The sequence below is a fragment of the Crocodylus siamensis genome, chromosome 9 (genome assembly GCF_052110815.1).
Source record: "Crocodylus siamensis isolate JL-2025a chromosome 9, ASM5211081v1, whole genome shotgun sequence".
NCBI classification, from domain to species: Eukaryota; Metazoa; Chordata; order Crocodylia; family Crocodylidae; genus Crocodylus; species Crocodylus siamensis.
The window spans coordinates 110800-128953 of NC_143403.1; the positions used below are offsets into that span (position 1 = coordinate 110800).

At 46.8% G+C, this 18154-nt stretch overlaps 2 protein-coding genes across 4 annotated transcripts; one reads left to right on the forward strand and one right to left on the reverse strand.

Moving 5' to 3' along the window:
• Window positions 1–38: 38 nt before the first annotated feature.
• KARS1 (lysyl-tRNA synthetase 1) lies at window positions 39–12093 on the reverse strand. 2 transcript variants are annotated; one of them, XM_090062231.1, is made up of 14 exons: window positions 11955–12093; window positions 11199–11349; window positions 10242–10407; window positions 9777–9870; window positions 9356–9542; window positions 9041–9166; window positions 8057–8176; window positions 7551–7713; window positions 7295–7468; window positions 5949–6034; window positions 3806–3891; window positions 3205–3331; window positions 750–893; window positions 39–250 (listed from the first exon to the last, which is right to left on the reverse strand). In XM_090062231.1, exons 1-14 carry the CDS (start codon window positions 12017–12019, stop codon window positions 164–166), a joined length of 1776 nt encoding a protein of 591 aa, XP_089918357.1. In that variant the 5' UTR covers window positions 12020–12093; the 3' UTR covers window positions 39–163. The 2 variants fall into 2 exon arrangements, with proteins under 2 accessions (XP_089918357.1, XP_089918356.1); XM_090062230.1 differs by having other exon boundaries at window positions 11843–12041.
• A 23-nt stretch (window positions 12094–12116) lies between these two features.
• On the forward strand, window positions 12117–15974 carry TERF2IP (TERF2 interacting protein). Of its 2 annotated transcripts, XM_090062246.1 has the most exons (4): window positions 12117–12329; window positions 12543–12652; window positions 13374–13480; window positions 14207–15973. In XM_090062246.1, exons 1-4 carry the CDS (start codon window positions 12151–12153, stop codon window positions 14681–14683), a joined length of 873 nt encoding a protein of 290 aa, XP_089918372.1. In that variant the 5' UTR covers window positions 12117–12150; the 3' UTR covers window positions 14684–15973. The 2 variants fall into 2 exon arrangements, with proteins under 2 accessions (XP_089918372.1, XP_089918371.1); XM_090062245.1 differs by having other exon boundaries at window positions 12117–12652; window positions 14207–15974.
• Window positions 15975–18154: the final 2180 nt, after the last annotated feature.

The following is an 18154-nucleotide window of genomic DNA, read 5'->3' on the forward strand; positions in this document are numbered from 1 at the left end:
GCAGCCCCCCCCCGCCCCCCGCACGCGAGAAGGCAGCGGGCAGTTCAACGCAGTTTAATCAGTGACAAGGCCCAGCACAGCCCGGGCTGCCCACTTCCCCAGACAGCCAGCGCCTAGCCGGCCGCCGAACCAAGGCTCCATCGCGCACGGCCTGGTTCAGCCATCACACCGAGGTGCCCTCCTCCACAGAGCTACATGGAGCCTCCTTCTTATTGTCTTCAGGTTTCATAGCCGGGAACAGCAGCACTTCCTGCGGGGGAAGCAAATACCATCAGCCTCCCTGCCGCTCCATGCCCTCCCCATCGTGCTGCACCAGGAAAGCTGGCTCAAGGCAGCCAGCGACAGGTGCTGACCGTCTGCACAGATCAGTTCCAGCTCTCGCTTCCTCCCTGCCTGCTCAAGCCTTGCCGTAACAAACAACCTACAGCTACAGGCCTCAGACCACTCCTTAAGTAGCTCGTCAAGAAAAATGCAGTCCTGGGTTGTACCATCGCATCAAACCCCTCTGGCGTGGCACCCTCATGAGACAAGGAGCTAGTGGCACTGCTGGGAAAAGGCAGTCATGAAATGCTCTTAAGAGACCAGATTCCCAGCCACGTCACTGAACGTCTGGGCATTCAGAACAGGTGATGAAGGACAAAGGCGTTTGTTCAATTCACATTACAAAAAAGAGCTTTTAACTGGAGAGTAACAGTTCTCACTCTGTACCCTATTCCTATCAGCTGATCCATTATCTGCAATCCGTTTACCTTAATATTATTGGAGTCTGTAAGAAACATGGTGAGCCGATCTATGCCCATGCCCCAGCCCGCAGTAGGGGGGAGACCGTATTCCAAAGCAGTACAAAAGTTCTCATCAATGCCCATGGCTTCATCATCACCCGCAGCTTTTGCCTAGAAAAGGAACGGACAAGGAGACGAAAGTTTAGTACTGACCACAGTCCCGGAAATGCCAGCACTCCTATTAAATAAACAATATTTCTTGTTCCACTAAAGAGAGTCCTATTCTACTCCAAGAAATCCAGATTGCTAGATTTCAGGGTTCTCTGTGCATCTGGAAAATAAAAATCAGCCACAAATGAATAGTCAGGAGGGAAGTCTCACCTCTCTCACCCCAAAATATCATTGTCTGACGGATTCTAAATGCCAGACCTTAGACATTCGCATGACGGCTTCCAACAGTCTAGTTCTAGCCAAGGTAAGAGTGTCTGAAACTGTGGCTCTGACGCACAGTCTGCACATGACTGCATTTGGCATGTTTGTAGAGATGCAGGGGCGGGGAGCATCCAGAGACAGCATTCACATAAGTCAACAGAAGAAAGGATTGCAACAACCATCTTTTACCTGCAATGTATTTTATTATATAAACTTGCAAACACTTCCTGTCCTAATCAGCACCCTTCTAGACAATCACACCACAGTGGCAGCTGCTTATGTGGAAGATGTGCTAGAAGAATTTTGATAAACAAACTGTCTAATGCAATTAGTATTTGTTGGTTTTGGAAACTGCTACCGACCTCTGTTTACCTTTTTATTTACACCGTTTCCTGTGTTTTGCTCCAAGTTCCCCCTCTAACCCTGCTGCATCATGTCTCCCTCCCGCTGAAGTTCCTCTCATGCGAGTGAGGTGCTAACCCTTTGGAGGTATGTAGTTGTGTACATGAACTGGGTAACTATACACATAACTGACCAATAAAAGCCATAGTATTAAGAGTATGTGGCATCTTTCCTTCCTGAATGATGCTGAATGTCACAGTAAGCCCAGGAACAGCCACTGCATTTGTCCCTAGACAAGCTGTGCGCTTATGTTTGTTCCAAAACAGAAATATCCAGGAATTGATGTGCAATACCATTTCAGCATCATTAAATCAATGCCAGAATCCCAGGATAACTGTGCAGACACAATTTGTAGCATCTGGGATAAACTGTTGGTATTTCTTATCCCAGGGATGTTTAAGATTTATCCCAGGGCAATAGACATGGCTCCACTTTGTCCCATGAGAAAATGGTTTGTTCCAGGACTAATGTGACATCTGTTTGTAGTCCAATATACCTAGGCAGTAATTTAGTTTAATGCTTATGGTCCATATTTGTCTTTGATATTTGTACACTCCTCCTACTTGTCAGGATACCTGTGGATTAGAACAGAACCTTGTAGATCTGGCTGAACCATCTACATTAAAAACATGGCATGGCTCCCTACATAATTAGGCTGAACCCCCTTGGTAGCGATTCCCTCACAGAAATCTGGTACTGCAAGTCTGCAAATCAAATCAGTCCAAAAACATAAATAAATTCCATGTTTATGAGTCAATATTAAAACCAAAATAATTTTTCTAGACATGAGATTTTATTTAACCAAGTACCTACTGTATGAGTGAATTTAGGCAAGTTTCTGGCCTCTCTGACTAGAAAAACAGACAGACCAGAAGTGCTGATACTGCTTATTTCAGTTATATGTTTTGAGATTAAAAAAAATTTAAAAATCCTGCATTATTACTCTGTGCACAGATGTCCAAGTAAGTAAGTTTGTTTTAGTTTCTTCAAGGTCATATTTTTTTTCTCTTTATCTGTCTTAAGTATAAAAATGCTTGAAAACTTAGGGAGGCGGAGGATTCCTTTGAAACAGACAAGTGAGTGGTTCCCCTTGCTGTATGGAATTCTCCCTGTGATCACAGCATAGCCCTAAATAAAGAAAAGCTGGCTCTGTCAGTTCTGATTCAACCGCAGCACAAAGTTTAATTTCTTCCACACTATACGTATTCGCTGCTAAGAAACTCGAAAGCAGTGTTTTCATGTCTATGTAATTGCATTTGTACAAGCAAGTTGCATATCTCATTCTGAGACACAAAAACAAAGGACAAGGCAATTTTTTAACTACTTTGAGACTAATAGTCTAGTTTCCCCTTGTTCTGTTTATCAGTATCTTATATTGATAGTAGGAGGAAAGAGTCCAAACTAAAACCTGATAACAATGTTTTGCTAAGATTTGTTTATGCAAAATTAATTTAAAAGAGGAAGGGAGCAAAGATTAAATATAGGATATCAGTTAGTTAGGTATATGAGCACAGTAGGAAGCCCTTGCCGCTTTCAGAGGATTAACGTCCCACAGTCAACAATATGAATGAATGGCAGAGCTGTAACATTTTACAAGCCTACATTAGGCTCACTTTACCAAGAGATGCATTTTCAGTAGATTTCCTACCTTGGCTTGATTTTCAAAAAGCTGCCGCTGCCGGAAGGGATCATTGAGCTCAGTGTAAGCATTGCACACTTCCTTCTTCATCACAAAGAGTTCAAAGCGTTCCGTCAACCCCTGCTGAGAACGATGCCTGTGTAAAGGATTAGACTAGTCAGCAGCGAGCCAGAAATTAACAGCAAAACAGGGGCACAGAGTCAGAAGAGAGGTTCACATCGAGATGGACAACAGCCATAAAACTCCACTCCAGTCAATGCAAGAACACATTTTTTCTAGATTTTATGCCCAATGCCAACCATTACCAAATTTTTTGGATCACCAGCCAGCTGCCAAACTTCACCATCTCTTTGGGACCCCCATACTTCCTCATCAAGCTTCTAACAGAAAGGGTATGTGCACTAGGGGAAGGGATGCAATTCCTGTGCTATTTATGGTCTTGGAGCTGCTTTGCCACTGCCTTAAGCAACAAGTTCCATGTCTAAGGTACCATGACCGAGGTTTGAGAGAGACTTCACAAACTGCCCAAAGTCAAATAATTCCTTTTCAGAGATGATTTTTCTAATGTGGAGAAAAAGGGCTGTAATTTCATGTGGTTTCACATTCTTACCATTTGGCCAGAGGGCTCATGATCTGGGGGTGATCACAGATGAAGGTCGGGTTGATACATGTGACTTCCAGAAACTCACCTACAAGCTAAGAAACGAGAGGACAGACATTAAGAGTCAGAACTCCCCACTCCCCTCCCCTTTTTTTTTTTTTTTAAAGCCACCACACTACCCCAAATCAGTATCTCCATTTCCCTTTTCAATAGCAAAGGAAGTACCATAACACTGAGAAGTCGCACTATGGGAGTACATCAAGGGCTTGGTGAGCAACTGTTCACCAGGGCACCTGAGGGGAAAACTAGGAGTAATGGCCAAAAACTCCTGGAAGGCTCAACATTAGGAAAAACTTCTTCACAGTCAGGGTGTCCAGACTGTGGAATAAACTCCCTCCAGAAGTGGTGCAATCACCTACCCTGGAAATCTTCAAGAGGAGACTAGACAGACACCTTGCTGGGGTCACCTGACCCGGCCTTACAATCTACATTTAAAGCCAAATCATGAAAATGTTTACATTAACGGTAGGGAACTTCCCATGCACAAGCCAGGCATCCTGCTTGGAGAAATATTAGCCTAATGCAGACTATACAAAACACATTATCATTCAGAGTCCACCAGCTCAATATCAGAACCTAAATCTAACAGGGTTATCGTGAGGAACTCCTGATACTAGAATTTAATGCCAGTTTAGACACCTGAAGCACAAGCCATCAAACAAAGCTACAGGAAACCCCCCTATCAGACAGTTTCATGTAGAAGAGGTGAGAAAAGAGGCAGAAGAACACAGAGATGGATCCTGTGCTTATAGATTTGCCTAACCATGTGGACTGACATGAATCAATTAACACTGTTCTCCCCACACAGGCAGAGTGTAGAGGGATCTTTTGGTGCCTCAGATCATTTCTTCAACCATTTTCCTCATGACTTACACCAGGGCTGTAACTGGTTTAGAACTGGTCAGTGCTGATCCTGACTGGAAGGAGTTTGATTGCATGGTTAAAAGGCAAATGAGACAAGAAACCATCTCCTTCCTTCAGTTCATATCGCTATAAAATCTGAACCGAGACTCTTACACCGGCCGGGATCTGCTTCCAATTAAATTAATGGAAAAACTGAACAGTGCAAGATCAATTGCATGGTCCAGAGCTCACCTTTCCCCTGGTGCTCACGTATTCTCCTGAGGGCACAGGCATTACCATGCTGGATCAGACCAGGAGTCCATCCAGCCCGGGGTCAGCTCTTTCACATGCAAGGTGCCAAAGACCCAACACTTTATTAGTAAAATGCACCCAGGGTACATTTCCTTCCAAGCCCCCTGGTTTAAAGATGGCTTTCTGCCCCTTTCTGAACTCATGGGGTTTGTTGGCACTCTGTGTTTAGTCCTCCCCATTGTTATTATGGATGATCCTGCTACTACCACAATCATTACAGTGCGCTCTGGGAAAATGTATAGGAAATTCCAATTTTTTTAATCCTTCCTACTTTTGGCCCCAATCATATATTGTGGCAATAAGATTGCAAGCTATGTGTTAAAATACTTCCTTTTATTGATATTACATTTTCTGCCTTTCAGCATATGGCATGTCCCATGTAGCCACCACAGGCGCGTCCCCAGGAGCGCATGCATGCAGAGGCGTGCATTTCCTGCAGGACACAGCAGTGGCACAAGGATGTTACTACTGTTTGTCCTCGGGCATGCCCCTACACCTATACCCTGGCGTGTGACAGTGACCCAGCTGGGGCTAGGACCCGTGCTTGTCCCAGCAGCCTCACCTGAGGTTCTAGGGGTCTCCAGGGGCAGCAGAAGTGCAGAGATGGCTGCTCAGAGTGTGGCTCTGGCTGACCAGGCTCTCTTCCTGGTAGCGCACACTACTGCCACATTTTTCGTGGTGTTTTTTTTGACACCAGGATCTCCCAGTGGCAAAACACACACCGTGCTGCAAACTGGCAGTGCAGTGAATGCTTGTACGCATGCCATGTGAAGTCTGTGGTGCCTCAAATTGCTTTGAGGCACTGCAGACCATACGTGCCCGCTCATAGGGACTTGCCCCCTCAAGTCTGTGAGAAACCCGTTGCTAAAAAGAGGAACTTCTCTTCACAGGCGCTGCTTCAGAGAAACTCCATACGATGCAGATTGCCACCACTCACCTTATCAAGAAGTCTTGCTGTGGTTCTAGGAAGCGGACACTCAACACCTCTCTCCACACAAATTGCATCAAAGAACTTGCGAGTTTCTGTTTTCACAATACATAGATATTAGACAACTGGTCCACACGGCCAACTCTCCTCCCCATCTGCCCCCACAGGATGATCTGGGCATAGTGGAGAACTAAAGGGCCTGTCGACATTTTCTATCTGCTAATATCACACTGGGAAAAAACAGTTCAAGTTGTGGTTTCAGCGTTAGAAGGATATTATTTATTGTTCTCACTCAAACATGAAGTAACAGATCCCTGATTCCAGATACTCTGATAATTATTATAAACAATCCCACACACAGAGCCAAAGCAGGCTACAGCCAGTCTCAGTATATTCAAGACTCTCCTTTCCAGATCCTACAAACACCAAAAGCCTACATAACCACACAGTCCCACATACCCAGTCCAAGAGAGGAGTTTTCCAAAATGCCCTAAATGTCAAGAGATTTGACAATTCCAGGAGTTAAGAGGAGGTGACAAGTCCTCAAGAAGGACATCAGTCAGACTTGTTGATCGGTCACAGAGTTCCAAGTTAAGCTCCTCTGCTGGCCACAGCAGCAGCACCACACAGTGAAAATGCAGTTCTCAAGTGGGCAGGCCAACCTACTTAGGACTAACGAAACCAAAATAAAACAGCTGAAAAGCAACCAATGCAAAGCAGGGAGCACTAGTGTCACACGATATTTTTCACGCAAGAAAACCACAATGTTCACTTCCTTTAGTTTTCACACACAGTATCGCCATGCAGCAACATTACTGCCTGGTCAAAGATGAAGTCTTCCCCCACCCCAGCATATACTAACTCCAGCAATAAGTGGCAGATACATCCTCAGCAAAGGAGGCAATTTAATTTCACAGTTGCTCCTCCTAAACCGTGACGACCAGACTGAATTTGCCCTCACTGATGTCATAACCTGAAAGACCCTTCAATGCAGGCTTTAGGACAAATAAAACAGAGCTACGATGCTAACTGCTAAAGTACTGAAACACTCTGGACAAGCATCATTCTCTGATCTTCCCAAGAACACATGTACTCCCTGAAGAGAAAGGCAAATGTGGCATCGTACAGAAGTTCACAAGTAGCTATAGGTCAAAGTACAATCTCAAGAGAGCAGAAGTACTGAAAAGCAGCACAGGCTAGCTTCATTCAAATTCACAGGCATGCTATCTTCACCTTACAATAAAGTGTATTGAAGTTAACTGATAGATAAACTATTAGCATTGACTGGAGGGTTAGCAGTCTTTGCCCCATGCTGGCAAAGAGAGTTGATGGCACACAAAGCCTTATTAACTGACCTTCAGTCTCAAAATGATTCATTGCAGGAAGTTTCACTCCTAAGACTTTCTCCAGTTCAGAAATCATGCTGACTCTCCGGAAAGGCGGGGTGAAATCTATCTCGCAGGCCTGGCTATCCAGGCCAGCTGGGTGATAAGTGACTTTGTAACTTCCAGTAATATGCTTCACCATTCCTACAAGAAAAAAGGTGAAATGCAAACTGATGCCATCTCATCTCAATCTTATTGTCCTTTGATTAACGGTGGGTTAGGTCACCTGAAAGGAGATTCTCTGTGATTTCCATCAGGTCATGATAGTCTGCGTAAGCCATGTAAAATTCACAAGTTGTGAACTCAGGATTATGAGTCAAATCAATTCCTTCATTCCGGAACTGACGCCCGATCTCGTACACTCTGTCCAGGCCTCCAACCACCAACATCTAAACCAAAAGAAATCCAAATAATCACAAAAGGCTTCTGAAATAAAGTCAAGACACCTCTGGGTAACACAAAGCCTGCATTCCATAGCTACTCAGGGAAATACTGAGGAAACAGCAGCTCTCAACAAACCTAGTGAAGAAGACCAGTCCAATTTCTCAGACAGTCACTACTCCCAAACCATAAACGCCAGCTTCCCACTTACTCCTTTATCCACGTTTCAACCCAACTAGCTTGCATTTATCAACCTAATGAGTTTCTTGTCCTTTAGTCTAATTCTGCCTTCAATAATATCTTCTACATTTAGGAATAAGAAGCTTAATCAACAAGAGGCTCCTGCCTCACCTTGTGATAGAGTTCAGGAGCAATTCTCATGTACAAGTTCATGTCCAATTCATTATGATAGGTGATGAAAGGTTTAGCCACCGCCCCGCCTGGAACGATGTTCATCATGGGAGTTTCGATCTGGTGAAGAAACAAACACATGCATTGAAAAAGAGCTCCAATGTTTCTACTCTCCTGCCTCAAATACATCACACACCACCACTCCTCACAGGACTGCTGTACCGATAAAGCATACCACGCCAACACCTAAGCCAAGGCAACAAATCCCCTGGCTCAAATGCGAGTTCTTTTCGTTCCGTTTATCCTTTCACAATCCTGCACCGAGACTAAAGTTAGAAGGATTTGAAGATTAGAAGGAACTGTTCTCAGATAACAAGTTGTTTTACATAAATCCACCAGAAGCTTCAGTGATTCACTAGATAAAGTGATTACAAAAACTAACAGGGCTGAGTAAATAAAAGACTACTATTTTGAGACTAGCAGTGGAAACAAACGTGGAAGAACCAGGAAGTAAAACGAGTCATTTCCTGCTACGTCTCTTCCTGCTGTACCTTACAAAGCAGTCTTTGCTTTATGTAAAACTAGCGTGTATGCACTGTCTAAAGAAAAAACCTGTTTGTTCCATTCTCAATCATGTTATTCACCAAGGATTAATCCTGGAAGAAGGTAACAAGGAGAAGGTGTAATGGATAACTTGTACTACTATCACAATGGGAATCTGGTGGAGGAGGCAGCCCCCTCTTCTCCAACCCCCCAAAAGTGTAGGAGACTAAAAAGGTGAACTATTACTTCTTTACACACTTTGCCTTTTACAGCTCCTCTGCACAAAGCCAACAATGTACATGTAAAGTAAAAATGTACGCTCCTCACACTTACATACATATATAGAATATGGCCCTGGGTAGAGGGCAGGATAGCATGTATGCTCAGAGCTGAAGGTCTAAGTGTGCAGTACACAGCAAGAAATATATTACCCAGCCTTACCTCAAGAAAGCCCAATTCATCCAGGAAGCTCCGAAGGTATGTGATGATCTTTGCACGGGTTATGAACTTCTGCCTCACAAAGTCATTCAGAATTAAATCCAAGTATCGCTGACGATATCTAGTTTCCTAAAAAAGGACAAATAATTTTAGAATAATGCAGATTAAAAACTTAACGTTCAAATGGGGAAACGTTAACAACTGGTAAGCCTTCATACTACACAAAGACAAAAAAGTCATAAAATCAGACCCGTGTCTCAGCTACCAATTTAGCTCTAACACCAAGAGTAGTAGATGGGAGTGGGGTGGGGGAGTTACCTTGTCTTTGAGCCCGAAGTGAAGGTGAGGCAACATGTGCAGGCAGGGAGACAAGAGAGTGATTTCATAGGGAATAATACTCAGCTCCCCTTTTTTCGTCTTGCCAGGATTCCCCTGAACCCCAATGATGTCCCCACGACGCAATTTGTTATTAACACGGATGTATTCTTCCTCGGATTTATAGAACCTGCAATTATTTAACAAGTTTATGCAAATCTGTTCCAAGATCCACAACCTCAGCTTTGCTCATCAAGGCTCTCCACCTTCCAAAATACTTAGTGGCTAACCCAGGAACCAGAAAGTACTCCATTGAGTTCTACACCACCCAACTATAAATTTGGAAACTCAGACTAGCTGAAGAGGTATCCTTTTTTAGACCTGCTCCCCCCATTTAAAACACAATTATAACATTCTTACCTACCTGGAATTTGCCATGACTTGCAACTTGACTCCCTCTCCGCGAAGATCATAAAAGATGAGTTTCCCTCCAGAAGCTCGTTTTGCATGAATTCGACCTAAAAGCCCGAAGGTTAAAACAAGTCAAAATCAGCATCCTCAATACCACGGCAAAGCCATGGCACAGCATAATCACAACCACAGGCATTGCTTCTAAGCTCGCCGGTTGCTCGGCAAGAGGACTAAGATAACTGAGGTGTCAATGTTAACCCATTGTACAAAAGTTCTTAAACATAGGGGCCTTATAGCTAGCTCCTCACCCAAGATCAGGTCTCTGTTGTCAGGTGCTCTGAAGCAATACCCTTGGACTTCAAACGTTTAACCCTTAATACAGTCCAAACCTGCTACATCTCTAAGACCACGGGGAAGCAAAGTGCAAAGTCCAGAGTTGTGGAGATATCTCCAAGAACAAGTCTGAAGAAAGTCTTACCTGCCACCGTTACTGCGATGTCCGTCAAGTGATCCCCTGCCTGCAGATGGCTGTACCTTTCTATGAAGTCTGTGAGAGATATCTCTACATGGAACTTGTGTGGATAAGGATCTTCATGCGTGCCTTTCAGCTGCTGGATTGCCTGGCTGCGAATCTTGTAATATTGCTGTCATCAGATATAAACAAGGACCAAAAACATTTGTCATAAAGACTGAAGGAATTTTGCAATTCATAAACTACAAAAAAAAGCAGCTATATTTGATTTCCGTGGGTGTATTTGATCACAAAAATTAGTCAGCACCTGAGGTAATGAAGACTTGTCCACCTAAAGAGGAAATGTGTTTGGCAGTATCTTCAGAGAAAGGCTGAAGGCACAGCTAGAGCCTAAATTAATAGGATAAGCAGCACGATGCTGCAAAAAGGAGTTTCATGGCTTTATGTAGTTACCAATCAAACTCTCCTAGTACTCTCTCCATCAAGCTGCCTTCTACAGAAATATTAGGGACCTCGGTTTTATAAGATACTTGCGCTTTCATCGTCCACAGCCGAAACAAGACCTTATTGAAACACCACTTTGAGATAAATCCCATCCCGGCACCAGTTCCTCCAAGGTAAAAGAAGAGCTGTGCACTTCACCCAGGGATCAGATCTCCCATTCAGCTGAAATTATCAATATTAACCTGGATTTTTCAGCCATCTGTACAAATGGAGTATTTTTTTTTTTATGCTTCAAAACGGGGAGCCATTAACAGGCAAGAATCTCTAACATTGAAAGGTTACTTCCTTCCTCAACAGCAAGCTGGTAAACCAAACACTCATCTGAACCGGCTCCTGGAAGAGAAACAGGAGCAGAGTCATAGCTCATTACCACTCTGATTCTCCAAACGCAGTACGATTAGAAATCAAGTAGGAAGCAGTAAGATTGATTCTCGCAGCTACAACAGATGAGCAACTCACATTCGGATCCAGGCTTTCCTCATCAGCGCCCAGGCCATTCTCAGAGCCTGGGGCCGAGGCAGGCTTGTTTGGTTGCTTTTCACTTTGCTCATTTTGCTTTGCTTCCTTCTCAGCTACTTTCCTCTCTGCCTTCAACCGTCTCTTCAGCTCACTGCAAAAGGAAACAAAACACTTAGCTGAAGCCTTTTCAAAATAAACCTACCTCTGTTGGGCTTCACAGGAGACTCTCTAGAGAACAGTGACCAGGCACTGCCTGCATCAGTCTCTAGCCCCCGCAGCATCTCTCACCTTTCTCTTGACAGTTACTTCTCGCCAGTCTCCTGCGACAGAAGAGGCATTAGCCCCTTTTCACAACTCAGGGGAAAAGACAAAATAAGTCTGCCACGCTTGTAAGTGGAAGCGCACACCCGAGGCCGCGACTGGGGCTCCCCCGCGGGAAGAGAGCCCGATGGCGGAGAGCCCTAGGCCGCACGGCCCGGGCACTTCAACGTGTGCTGCGGCGCCGGGCTCTTCCTGCGCGAGAGGCACCGGGGCCGGTGCCCGCGACTCCCGGGGGCGCCACCCAGCTCCGCCGCCCCGGACCTCGGCCCAACCGACCGCCCTCAGGGAGCAGCACCCGCCCGCGCCGGGCCGGGGGCACCGACCTGCTGTGGCCGTAGCGGGCCCGGGCGCGGCCGAGGCCAAGCCGCAGGAGCCGCGCGGCCGCCGGGCGCAGCAGCATGACAGGCCCGCCCCGCGCGCGCACCCCGCGCTCACTTTTTGCTGAGGCACGTCTCGGCCTCCGGCGCCCCGCCCGCAAGAGCCTCACTCAGCGCCGCCATCTTGCCGCGCGGAGACAAGGCAGAGAGCGCTTCCGAGGCACCGCCGCCGCTTCCGGGGCACCGCGCACGCGCGGGGGCTGCCGGGAGGAGGCTCCTGATAGGCCGCGGCGGCGAAGGGGGGCGGGGCGGCGATGGCGGGCCCGGTCGCGGTCCCCGTGGCGGGGCGGTCGCGGACGCTGTTCGTGCGGGAGGACGGCAGCGCTGTGCGCTTCTACCTGCGGCCTGGCCCGGCCAAACTGCGCCTGGCGCCCCTGGTGCTGGCGGGCGGTGGGCGGCTGTGCCGCGTGCAGGAGCCGGGCGCCGTGCTGCTGGCCGAACCTGGCCCCGGCCCCGGCCCCGGCCCCGGCTTTGTGTCCACGCAGTACGTGGAAGACTGCGTGCGTCACAACCGCCGCCTGCCGCTCGAGCCTTACCGCCTGCCGGGCCCGGGCTGTGCTGTGCTGGCGGGCGGCGGGCGCCTGGCGTTCACGGCGGCGGAAGACGAGGCGGTGCTGCGCTACGTGCGGGCGCGGGCTGGGGCCGGGGCCGGGGCCGCGCTCTGGAAGGAGATGGAGCGCGCGGGCGTGACGCGCCACTCGTGGCAGGCCATGCGCGACCGCTACCGCCGCCACCTGCGGCCGCCCGCCGGCACCGGTGAGCTCGGCCGCGCTCTTCCGCGGGGCAGCGCCTGGGCACGGCCGCCCGGGTCCACGCAAGTGCTGAGACATGCGCGTCCCCTACTATGGGTGCCAGGCACTGAGGAGCGGGCAGGAAGGCGCTGGCAGTGAGAGCAGGGGCAGGCACGTCCAGAACGAGCTGGGGGAGGGGGTGTAGGCTCTCCCTTGGCTCCGGGACACAGGGCTGCCACTCAGTGACCGGGCAGGCTGAGACGCCACAGGGGAAACTCACAGTCAGCTGTGGCCTGGCTCCACAGTGGAACAGATTAAACGTGCATGTTTGTCACCTTTTCTTCCTGCCCTTCAGGCCCCCTAGTTTCCTTTCTAGTCAACGGTTTCTTCCAAATGACCCACCTTTCAGAAATGGCCCTCCTAGCCCTACCAAGCAGTAGGTTATCAGACTCATGGCATCCCACATCCTCCTGCCTGCTACATGCAACTGAAACTAAGCCTAGGATGAAGGTGACCTTTCAGAAGGCAGAGCAGAGATGTACCTTCGTAGACTAGCTAAATAAGATGTGTATACATAGAGAGCAAGCATACAAGCTCTTGTGAGCTGAGCTGGTGCTCTATGTGTAGATCTGATTTAGTTGGTCTGTAAAGGTGCATTTCTACCCTGGCTTTGACTAGCATGGCCAACGACCTCTCTGTTACATTTCAGTCATGCAGCGGGTGCCAATGTGATCTGTCTTTAACAGAGCTGTTCGGGAAAGCAGCAGCTGCGATACAAGAGAAAATTAGAAGGCGTGTGGAAAAAGGGGGTAGTCTTTTCAAGGCAGCGAGCCGAGAATTTGAAAGTGATGAGGTATGTGCTTCTGTCAGCTGTGAACTTTTGAGGAAAATAAACTACTGCCTTTAGTGGCAAAAATCTAAATGCACTTTCCAAGTTTATCATTTATTAAACTACACGTACAACCAGGCAGTTTATTTCCAGGTAGTTAATGAAGTGGCCATCTTTGCTACTACGCTAAACTGTCAGCACTTTAAGCTATGCAGTGCTAGATGAAGCATGTCAAGTGGTGTGGCCATATTACACACAGCTACGTTACAGCTCACTGTGGTGCATCACGTCACAGGAATGTGAATGAGCCTTCCCCTCCCAGTTTGATTCCTGTCCAAAAATACTTTGAGGAACAGAAGTGTGAATAAAAATAGCTCAGCAGTGAATGGTCATCTCGGCCTCAGGTGGCTGTCTGAGCAAGCGGGGGGGCGTTCAGTTACTCTTACCAGCGAATGCTCCTTCAGGAGAGAGCTGCAAAACACGATGACAGTACGAAACTAATGTCTCTCCCATCAGGTCTGGTTTATGTGCGTATTTGCCTCATGCCTTCCCATTTTTTAATGTACATGTAGTTTTTTGTCCCCCCCTGTAGATCATGGAATTTTATTGTGTGGGGCAATTGCACTGAGCACTTAAACATCCCTTAGAAAGGTTCATGGCTTTACTCTAGACTTAATAGAACCCCTTCAAGGAATAGCATGCGTGACTGATTTATACTGGAATGACCCCAATTCTCACTCTTGTTCCTAGTCTGAAAGCGAGACAGACCTCCCAGAAGAAATTCCTGGTGAAGACAAGGAGATGATGTCCCCTGAGAAAGCAGGCCCTAGCCAGAAAATGGACCTGAATGACTCTGACTCGCCTCCAGCGGCTGCTGCTACTCGGGACTCCCCTACCCCTGAAACTCAGCCTCAAGGGGAGGAAAGGCCTGCGAGCTCTGGCCCTGCTCCCACCCAGGTGGCAGATGCAGTTAAAGCAATAAAGTACTGCATGGAAGAGCTCAGCATGGATCTGTTGACTGTCACGCAAGCTTTTTTGAAAAACAGCGGGGAAGTGGAAGCCACAGCGTGCTTTTTGAAGACCAGCCAGCGCTTGGATGGGCATCCCATATGGAGCAGAGAAGATGATTTAGAGTTGCAAAAAGATGATGAAAATGTCAGAAGCAAGCTAATAGCAAAGTTTGGAGCTGAGAATGTAGCTAAACGGATTGCATTCAGGAGGACTTAGAGATGATGAGTTGTGGACGTGATTCGAGGAGTCGGGGTTGTTCCAGGAGAAGAGGGAAAAGATTTACCTGAGAGTCACAGAAGGAAGAGACTTACAGATCTGTAGGAGCAGCCTTTGGCAGCTGCAGAGAATAATTGCCTACAAATTTCATGCTATGTAAGAAAAAGTCTTGCACTGTTCAAAAGGAAAAGGTCTATTTGTAAAACTTATCTTTCTGATCCTTTTTATGGGCTTCCACTTGTATACAAGGCTTAGTTTTGCATTAGGTTTGTGATGAGTACAGTGATGGATAAGGCTGAAAAATAAACTGGAGAGATCCTCCATCTGCCCAGAGCCAAGTGAGGCATCAGAAAATCTGCCCTCAGGTGCTGCATTCCTCATCCACCAGCAGGGGGCAAAACCTGTCTGTGCTACTGCATGGAAAAAGCATTGGGAGGAACCTAGGAGCCTGCTCCTGCATTTTAGCTTTCTCACCTGCACTGCTGGACCTGGAAAGAGTTCCTTCTCTGTAAGAGCAGAAATGGCACAATTCTTGGACCTGAAAAGGTCCCTTGTGCTCGTGCCAGGCCAAAGTAAACAGGGTCTTGAGATTGATGCAGGACAAAGCAAGAGGCACGTGGATCCTCCTACAGTGCTTCCTCTACTGCTATGTTGTTTTACATGTGCATGTGCCAAAGTCTCACCTATTTGTTCCATCCAGCCCCTGTGATTCCTTCCAGCAAACAGCAAGAGGGTTAGTCCAGCTGTCTCATAACAGGTTCTAAGCTCATCCTAGCCAATCTTGGGTGGTTTCTTTCACCTTGGGTAGCTACCAGGCCACAGGCAGCAAGTATTTCTGCAGTTACAAGATGTGGGCTTTCTTGACAGAGGATAACATAATGTGTGATTGTAAGTTTTTCTCGCTGCTAGTGCAGGGGTGCTGCTGGGGAGGATTTGTTTGTTTCAAACATCAAGTTACCAGGTGTCAATCATGTTCTGATTGGGATCTTAATGTACATATTTGGACAATCATTCTCTTGGGCTTGTAGTTATTTACAGCACTTGAAAACTGTTGGAATCAAAACTGGTTTCTTGCTACCACCATTGTAACTATTAATATTTGATATGTAAGTGGTCTCAGCCTAGCTTACCAGTTTTGTTGGTTTTCTGGTTTGGTTTGGTTTGGTTTTTTGGGGAGTGTTAATTAAACTTGAAAATTCATAGCAAAAGGTTACTTTTTTAATTCGGTAACGGGACACAAAGAAAGGTTTACTCTGTCAGGCTTTCGACATACAGGTGACTAATAAAATGCCAGTGATTGGTGTTCAGCTCTACAGAGTGCTTAAAAACCCATCTCTTAGTAAAAAGCAAAAGAATGATGACACAAATGCTAAATTTACACTCCTGAAACTGGTTCCTCAAGATTTCCGAGTGCTTAACTGGAAGCCCCATGCTCTGAAAGTAAATAAGGTAGAATGATTAAAAAGAATTGGACCTTGTCTGAGAATAGTAGCTCACGTACCAGGTAGGTTTACATTTCAGAGCTATGAAGGATCGGCATTAAGAAAATAAGATCAGTCACATGCTGCAGGTGAGACCTCTGTTCCCTCCAGCTTACTATCGCATATCTAGTGAAATGCATTATGGCATTACGCAATCAATGTGAAGGTCTCACAAGAGAACACACACGCTCTGGCATTTAAGAATGAGGATTAGCAAACTAGTGCCAGAAGCCAGGCAGAAGGACAGTGGAAGCACTGCAATGTACTTTTCTTTCTGCCTTGTCAGTTTGGATGTCTTGCTTGCACCTCGTGGGCTATGAATCAATCCTACCATTCAAACTGTTTAGTCTTTGTACAGTACATTTCACTTTTTATAGCAGGTACAAAATTTCTTCCTGATGCTGCCTTGAAGAGATGCTTTTCACCCAATCCTGCTTATAACCCTCTACCTTCCACCTGTTCAAAACCCAGTCCCAAGAGACACTGCTTAAAACCAGCAGCTTGCCACTCTAGGACTTCTGAGCATGCACTCTGGTCTCCTTGCATTCCCCAGGGACCCTTGTCTAATTTGGGCTCAGTAAGAAACAACCAAAGGACTACTAGAACAGGTGGGGAATCGGTAGCTCTGTTTTATCCAACTCAGGAGGTACTTCAATGCCCTGAGGAGTTGTGGGATTTCAGAAAGCAGCAGCCCAAACCCCTGAATATATGGCAGCTTGGGCCAGTTTATTGGATGACTTTCTAAGAAGGTCCTGTCCAACAAAGCAGCCCTGTACTGGAGAAAGCAGAATAAACTTGTCCAGAACTTGCACCACCCAATGGTCTCCTACCTACTGCATAAACATCATTTGCAAGTCTTAGTGCAACAGGCCTGCGCATGCTCAGAAACTAGCTGGATGTACGGATACAAGAGGGCCTGTCAACAGGACCTCACCAGGACTCTTCCCTTTTAACTGAAGTAACAAGTGCCTGCCCCAGGCTTGTATAGGAAACAATCAGCTAGATTCACAAATAGAGGTAAAGCACTCTGCTACCCGCAGCTGAGAGCAAGGTGCAGCCCAGCATGTACAAAGAGAGTTTGAGGTCTGAGAATGGGAGTTGGAACAGCCAACGTGCCAAATGAGGAGCCCTCCCAGCCAGCCAATGGAAACAGTGCTGCCCCTCTTGAGGCTCTAAACATAAGAGATAGGTCAAGTTTCTCCACGAATCTAGCTCCTGACCAGACAATACTGTTGGGTCAGTATTATCCACATAATACTGATGGTGACATGGTAGCTAACGCCTCAGATATAGTCAGTGCTGGGGCAAGAAGCAGACCCCAGGATTTCCCAGTTCGCTGTTCTGTTCTGACACTAGTGCAGGAAGGTTAAATAGGCTTAAGCTTAAAGTTGAAACTTTAAAAATGCCACAGGCAGCATTCAGACAGTCCTGATGAGGAATATAGTATATTACCCATGAGCAGACAGAGGTAGTTAGGTATGCATCTCTTGCTTAATCTATAAGGTCAGAACCAGAAGCAGTATGTGCACCTGGGAGCAGTGCTGCACCTCGCTATCCAGTTCTGCCCAGCAGTGTGTTAACCTGTGCAAGTGCCCACCATACACGTGCATTGCTTCCAGCTTCAGAGCTAGCATACATAGTATTAGCTCAGGTAGCTCAGCAGCACTGCCTCCCACAGTCGAGGCACACCCTAGGAAATGCAAGTTGCTCTCCACACCCAGTGATTTTTCAGGTGGCTTTAGCCTTGGTAAAAGATGAGGGATTGGTTGTCTTAGCTCTTTGTTATCTACTATGGGGAAAGAGTGGCTATGCAGGTTTCACAGTTACCGATTCAGCTCTGGAAAACCCACCCTTGGCTGAGAGAATGTCAGTTTACTTTCAGGTTGTCTACATTCACCCAGGCTGGTAGGCCTTCCAGAGTGCTTCAGTTTCTCTCCAGCCTTGCTTAACTTGTGTGGCTGTTTCATCTGCTTCTTTTGCTATGTTCCTG